Source organism: Semicossyphus pulcher, unplaced genomic scaffold, assembly GCF_022749685.1.
Source record: "Semicossyphus pulcher isolate SPU_LCO1_2020_fin unplaced genomic scaffold, fSemPul1.0.p SCAF_26, whole genome shotgun sequence".
Lineage (NCBI taxonomy): Eukaryota > Metazoa > Chordata > Actinopteri > Labriformes > Labridae > Semicossyphus > Semicossyphus pulcher.
In genome coordinates this window covers 1,164,048-1,171,529 of record NW_027211700.1, presented here as the reverse complement: position 1 = coordinate 1,171,529, position 7,482 = coordinate 1,164,048, and the positions used below count along the sequence as shown (strand labels likewise).

The 7,482-nt window shown below is 42.8% G+C and overlaps 1 protein-coding gene across 1 annotated transcript; it reads right to left on the bottom strand.

The window, feature by feature from the left end:
* Positions 1 to 478: 478 nt before the first annotated feature.
* LOC138604600 (dehydrogenase/reductase SDR family member 13-like) lies at positions 479 to 5,735 on the bottom strand. The gene is made up of 5 exons (XM_069676547.1): positions 5,532 to 5,735; positions 4,770 to 4,888; positions 4,456 to 4,579; positions 2,363 to 2,689; positions 479 to 1,026 (listed from the first exon to the last, which is right to left on the bottom strand). Exons 1-5 carry the CDS (start codon positions 5,653 to 5,655, stop codon positions 767 to 769), a joined length of 954 nt encoding a protein of 317 aa, XP_069532648.1. The 5' UTR covers positions 5,656 to 5,735; the 3' UTR covers positions 479 to 766.
* Between the last annotated feature and the right edge of the window lie 1,747 nt (positions 5,736 to 7,482).

Here is a 7,482-nt window from a genome sequence, read left to right as displayed (position 1 = left end):
GGTGCAATACATCTCTCCTTGTTTTAAAAAAGGTGCATGTTCTTTGTTCAAGTATGAAACACAAATATTTCTTTTTCCAAACTTATCCAGACAAGGAAATTACTCAAATCGAATCGGACATCTGACAACTGTGTAGGAACTCCGTGAAGCTCCTGGAAGGTGATTTCTGTCTCAATAAGCAACAACAGACGTCCATGAGTTCTGAGTTAGAGGTTTAAATGTGCTTCAGTCCTGTGTTTGCTGTGTGATGGTCTTCAACCGTCTGTCTTCAGCTTCTTGTTCTCTCATTGTTATAATTTGATGGATGGATCGGTGAAATACCTGCCTCCACCTTGTGCAAACAAACCCCGCCCACTTTAAACCAGTGAAACCAGAAACCCTTCATGGCAAACAATCACAATATTATAAAGTAGTTATATTATAAAGGTGCACGCTCATGCAGGAAGCCTTCCCTGTAAAGAAATCTCATGCACGCAGAGTAAATTGATTGTTTATTGATTTTGGCTGCAGATAAAAAGTGCGTTAATAAATCTGTTATCTGGATTGTTTGACGTTTACAGCAGCTCTTAAGACAAGTTACACATGTGCTCGTTATTTTATCTGTGCTGTACAAATGAGTCATGTTAGCTGTGATGGTCCGGCTGGCTCTTCTGTTTTATTAGAGGAGCCTAATCTCACCTGCCAGCTCAGCTTTACATACCATGTCTGAAGGAAACCTTTCAATCATTAATATCAGGTATCAATAATGTAGATGGATTAAAGCTGCCTAAGCCAGACCGCACATCCTCTCACTGAGCTCCCACAGCTTCTTCGACGCAGCGTCGTCCTTGGCTCTAGCGTACAATTCCCTCACGGTGCAGTTGGAGAAGTAACGGCCGCTCAGAGGTTCGATTCCCTCCTGCAGAGCGCAGTGCAGCGTGGTCTGGGCTCCCTGGACGGTGTTTTTGAAGAAGAACAATCTCATGGGCGTCAGGACGAGCTGAACGATTGAGCTAATGTTCCTCGCCAGATCAGTGGTGATGGCTCCTAAAAAACACCAGAGAAAGAGTTTTTAGTTTCCTGATCTGCAGCTGTGCAAATCAAATCCAGATCTTTAGTTCAATCATCCTGGCAGTTAAAGACGCAGGTACAAAAATATACTCTGCCAGATAAAGCATCCAGCTCTACGCTCATATTTAATTCATCCTAAGCCAATTCATCAAGTTTGACCTCAGTAACATGACAGAAAGCCTCCATATCAGACCAACCACATAAAGAAAATACAGCTTCTCCTCAGTCTAATAAAGCAACGATGACTTTTAATGTTTGGAAACTTTAGACGTCAGATTATTTTTAACATTGATTAAAACACAAAAGGAAGATTTACATCCTTTTCAAAAACTACGTGGTCGTAGAAAATCATTACAAAGTGCTTTACCCAGACGATGGCGCTATCCAGTTGTTAAGATAAGATAAGATAATACTTTACTGATCCCCAGAGGGGAAATGTGGTGACGTCACTCCTCAGCATGAAACTGTTTCCGGGTCCGAGCCGTCTCATCTTTACAACATGCCGCAGTGCTGTTTTAAAACTAACTTGATTGTTGCTAACGCTTCGTCACAGACATGCACAGTCATGATCGGCATTGCTACGTTACCGTAGGCTGCTAATTTTAGCAAACACTTCTTAACATTACAGCTAGGAATAATTCATATTTTTTTAGTGCTATGGACCACACGCTGTGTCCTTAATAAAGTCTTATTATTATTATTATTATTATTTCCTGTTGTAGCATGTAATACTGTCAAACGGTAATATTAGCTTTCAGCCACCTCCGAGCTGTAATATAAGGTAGTGAATGGTTGAATGCTAACGTTAGCTGTTGTCTGACCGTAGCTAACGGGTTATCAATTATGCTAATTTAACTTCAAATATGGCCCCATGTCCTACTGGGTTTTTACTATGTACTGTCTTCGTAGTTACGGATCACTTGCTGTGAAGTCATAATGATTTGACAGATTCCATAAATTTAGTCAACTTACAACCAGGAACAGAGAATATATCAGCACTGTGTGTGACTTGGCAAAACAAAGGCTAACCCTTTTAAATTTCTGACGACAATTCATCTTTTTTTATCTCTATGCACAGATCATTTACATGCTGATAACAACATGGTTTTAGATGTCTCCTCATAACCCAACTTCTGCCTCGTGTCTGAAGTTGTAATCAAACTGTTAACAATGACCAGCTAAAGAAAAAGGAAGCCTTGGCTCGGAGATCCTTCATCGCTAACCAGGTATCTGCCTGGAGAGTGTCAATCAGCGTCCGATGACAGCTGAAGGATTCTGGGATTGAACAGTTAAACACACGGTGACCACTGACCTGGATGGAGGCTGTAGCAGGTCACGTTGGTCCCCTTCAGTCTCTTAGCCAGCTCGTGGTTGAAGAGGACGTTGCACAGCTTGCTGTCGGAGTAAATCCGGAAAACCTCCGAAAAAGAAGTTCCCACTCCCAGAGCTTTGTGAGTGTTCAGGGAGTCGAAGTCTACGTTCCCCCAGTTCTGAGCCACAGACGCCACGTTGACCACCCTGCTGGGCCCACACGCCTTCAGACGGTCCAGCAGCAGGTTGGTTAACAGGAAGTGGCCGATGTGGTTGACCCCGAACATCATCCCCAGCCCGTCCTCTGTCCGACCCTGCATGTAAACACCTGCCACAGAAACATGGAGGGACTTTAATCCTGATTCCAGACGAGGAAACATCACAACAAAGATTTAAACCACAAAGAGCGATCGAGGCATCAGAACGCCAGCTCCACCTGCAAGCTCGGTAAAAGTAGCACTTCAGATTTACGCTTTATTTCAACGCGTTAAGAAGCTTTTGCACACACGAAAGAAAGTCCTCAAATCTCAAAACTTTACATAAGTTTAGTCCGGATACGTCCATTAAACCTGTAAGCAGACTTTATCTGTTTAAATACAACAATGACTGAGAATATAATGTAATTTTTATTGTCTAATTAATAAATGAATTTACCTTCATAACTCTTCACCACCATGTAGCATCTATGGATGTTCAGTTGTTAAGGATAAAGTTATAAAAGAAAGTCTCTGGACGGTGACGGTGAAATGTTTATCAGACATGCTGCATTTCTACTTTGTTTTATGTGCATACAATGCGATGTGACATGAACCTCCAGTAACACGGATACCATGTGAAATGATGAATGTAAAAGGTGAACGCAGCTCCGACCACGACGGTTTTTCTAAAGTAAAAAAACACACAAACCATCAGAACAATCTTTAGAAAGTGCCACAGATTCGAGGTTATCCTGTGTGGCCCGGGTTTCAGATAACATCAGATATTTTAGGAGCTCTCTAAGCTTGGAGGGACATGAAACACAGTGCAAACAATGCACAGCATTGAAAAGGGGAAACACTGTGTTCTCATAAACCTCAACAAACATCAGAGAGAAAGTTTTAACAGCAAGCTCTTCTGCAGGTGCAACGTCTTCTCTAACTTTATATCGCCTACAGTCTGACAGTAAAGCCCCTTTTACACTGCCAGTTCATGGCTGGATTATTACGCCTCTGTTACATCTCGTCTTCTATGTAAAACACACAGAGGCTGCGTGTTGGGGCGAAGTCTTTCCTCCTCTGAGCCGGCATCGGAGGAAGTAACAGAGGAGAAACGGCGTCAGTGTACGGTGGAGCCGGCAGGACGGAAGAGCGCCGTGTGTGTATGTGAAGCACGCTCTGTTTGTTTATACCTTGCACGCTGTAAAAACACACACACACTATGAACAAACACACACACTATGTAAAAACACACACAGGGCCGGCTCAACGCTGTCGTTGACTGATGGCAAAGAAGGGCAAAGGCGGCACAGCAGCGGAGCTGGTGACGGTGCTGTGGCAGGATTGAGATGTAAAAAGGGCTTTAAACCTTTACAGTGATTGTGTTCATATTTATGGATTATTACCTCGTTTTGTTGGGAAGCAACATTCCTGTTATTTATACATAAATAAACAGTGAAACTGCAGAGCTGTGGTCTGACAGAAAGACAATAATGCAAACATTTAAAATCGGACTTCCTGATGCTCTCAGGTGAACATTTAGCTGTGTGGTGACGTTTTGTCCTCCAGAACCAAATTAAACCAGAATCAAACATCTGATGGATAAAGGCTGTGAATCTTCCACACAGAGAAAAAAGTCCATCGTCCAGGCAAGTCTGACATTTCTTTTATTTTCTTTTAGGTTTATTTTAACACAAACAAAAAAACGGAGGCATCAGCAGCCGCTCTCGCCTGCATGCCTGTCAGACACATAACTCCACCTGGTGTGTCCAAACAAGAACTCAAATCAGCTAAATAATAAAACTATTGTTTTAATCAGGCGTATTCAGTCATATCCTTTACACTAAGTGAGGACCAAGTAAATACATAAGTATGAAACAATGATAATAAACAGTCTCACCTGCATTGTTGATGAGGAGGTCCAGTCTGGACTCAGTCTTCAGGAAGGTTTCAGCAAAGCTGCGAACAGACTTCTGACTGCCGAGATCCAGCTGCATGAACACCACCTGATTACTGCCGCTCTCCTGCAGGAGGAAGGAGAAGGAGAGCTGTTAGATAAAATACACACCAAGAAGGAACCTTTTTACAGACAGAAACATCCTCACAGCAGCTTCATTAAGCATCTATAAGCGTCTGCGTGGCATTAGGTACACACAGGAGCGTCAGAAAGGCACTACATCCTGAGAGAAGAAACAGACCCTGATGTCTCCTCACCCTCTTGACGTCCTCCAGAGCAGCCTCTCCTCTCTGCCGACTGCGACAGGCCAGAATCACTCGGGCTCCTCTTTTAGCCAGATCTATGGCTGTCTCCTTCCCAATGCCTGTGTTGCTGCCTGCAGGACAGAAAGAGACACAGGTGATACATGTTTCATTTGCAACTCCAGTTATTGTACTTTGAGGCTGCATAATCCTCTACACATGTTGATACCACCACGACAGTTTGTTTGTCTTTCAGCAGCAGTAATGAAAAAGCCCCGCGCGGATTTTCATGAAACTTGGTGGAAGGAATCAGATCCAACTCACAATTAAGGAAGAATTTCCTCCTTATGCACACACAATTTCCTGCTCTAACTGACAAGTCACTAAGTGACACAAATATATCCCGCCACAGTGGCTGTGCTGGCAGATTTTCTGCAGGAGGTCTGCGCTTCTCTGAGAGACTCTTCTCGTTATAATAATAGTTATCAACATTTAAGTAGAAATAATGCAAATAGATCTATCTGGAATGCAAACATATACACAATGCTATGGATGTGTATTTGAAACATTAAGTACAGGTATAAATATGTATGCGTTGTTTATTTATGACGCATGATCAGAGAGTTGTAGCGACGGTATGACGACAAAGTGGGACCTGTTGAGACTGCGAATGAAGCTGCTCTCTGTTATGTAATCTTGTGCACTCAGAGCAAACATCCAGTGAATATAAAGTCTGCAGAAAAAGAAATCAGTGCACGTGGCAGCAGCTTCACTCACCTGTGATTATCACAGTCTTCCCGTGCAGCTTCACCTTGCTCGTGCAGCTCTTCCCCTTCACCACGATATGACGGAAAATGTAGGCAGCTACGACCACAACTCCGAGCACGAGCAGCAGAGACATGTTGAGTCCTGAGCGTCACACAACACACTGTCACAGAGGACCAACACACTCCCAGACCCAGACACACAAACACACCCGTTTCCTGTGAGGGCGGCTCACTGTTATCAGGCTGCAGCAGCCTGGACGGAGCGGAACACGGACGGCTCTGATGCGGAGTTCGATCAAGTTGAAGACCTTTGCTCTACAGGAGGACAGCGCCACCTGCTGCAGAACGGCATTACTACGCCTGCAGATGTAAACAAATGCTTACTATATTTTTAATTTAATGAATGAACAATTCATTATTATTCTAGTGTTCGGGTTTAAGTGGCCTAAAACCCTTCAGGGAATCATTTTAATATACCAAACATCGTTGTTAGTAATTATCTGATTGAGAACAGCGATTTATCATAAAGTAGACTTTCATAAAGCTTAAAATATATTTATAGAAGTACAACATCAAAATTACTGTGAAAGTGAAGGACTGCTGTCTGCCACCTTCGGCCTACCACTAGATGGCGTCAGGTACAGCTGAGGTTTGTTAATCCCTGCCATACTGAACTTTGCTCACACTCTGCCCTCTAGTGGTGAAACAGGCACACAGCATATTAATATGAACAAGCCCTGGTAAAGGCCTAATCAGTAATACTTCAAGTTCATGCAAAGATTTAAACCATTAAAATAACAAATAAACTTTTCCCTGTTGACCAACCAGCTGTGCAGCTTTCCCTTCATTGTGACTCGGAAGGTGCAAAACAAACGGAGGGAGGGCGGGACTTCCTGTACAGGTTGAGGAACAGAGTTGGCGTGCAGAACGGGCACTTGGTGGGAGGGGGCAGTCTCCTTGTGGGGCTCCTCCTGGCTGGAGGGGCCGCTCACTGTGGCAGTACTGGGTGGAGGAGGAGGTGTGGAGCTTTGACAACCAAGCAAAGCAGAAAACAAGCAAAGCACAACATGGCCAGACACAAGACCAAAGGGACAAAGCAGGAAGAAGTAGAAACAAGAAATAGAAATAAAATAACAAAATGAAAGGCAGGACATAAAGTAATAAAAATAATTAAAAGAAATAAAAGCGATCAAAAAGATAAAAAAAACAGTAAAGGCAATAAAAGAGCTAAAAGCAACATAAGCAATAAAAACTGATAAAATGAATACAGCAACAAAGGAGATTAAAGCAATAAAAACAAGAAGAGGACATAAAAAAATAAAAGCAATAAAAAGACAGACAAGTAAGAATAAGGTGGAAAAAAAATGTAAAAGTTAAAAAGCCAATTAGAAGACGACAACACATAAAAGCAACTCTATAAAAGTGAGATGTAAAAGATGGCCGACTCTGCGAGCCTTCTCTCCTCAGGCAGGTTGTTCCAAAGCCGAGGGGCCCTGATGGCAAAGGCACGACCCCCTCTGGTTTTAAACCTCGACTTTGGAACAAAATATAAACTGAATAAAGAATAAGTCTTTAATATTTAACATCATTTACAGTCATCTACTGTGTCCATCCTGTGTTTGTCACGGCCTTGGAGCTTCTAACTATTTCTGTCTCAGTAAGCAACAACAGACGTCCATGAGTTCTGAGTTAGAGGTTTAAATGTGCTTCAGTCCTGTGTTTGCTGTGTGATGGTCTTCAACCGTCTGTCTTCAGCTTCTTGTTCTCTCATTGTTATAATTTGATGGATGGATCGGTGAAATACCTGCCTCCACCTTGTGCAAACAAACCCCGCCCACTTTAAACCAGTGAAACCAGAAACCCTTCATGGCAAACAATCACAATATTATAAAGTAGTTATATTATAAAGGTGCACGCTCATGCAGGAAGCCTTCCCTGTAAAGAAATCTCATGCACGCAGA

What these genes read in the sequence shown, in the direction of transcription:
- LOC138604600 (XM_069676547.1), bottom strand. Translation starts at nt 5,655, where the DNA reads ATGTCTCTGCTGCTCGTGCTCGGAGTTGTGGTCGTAGCTGCCTACATT. An exon ending in CCTCCTCATCAACAATGCAG is followed by an intron (nt 2,690 to 4,455) that starts GTGAGACTGTTT and finishes TTTCTGTGGCAG; the next exon opens with GTGTTTACATGCAGGGTCGG. An exon ending in CTGCTACAGCCTCCATCCAG is followed by an intron (nt 1,027 to 2,362) that starts GTCAGTGGTCAC and finishes GGTGTTTTTTAG; the next exon opens with GAGCCATCACCACTGATCTG.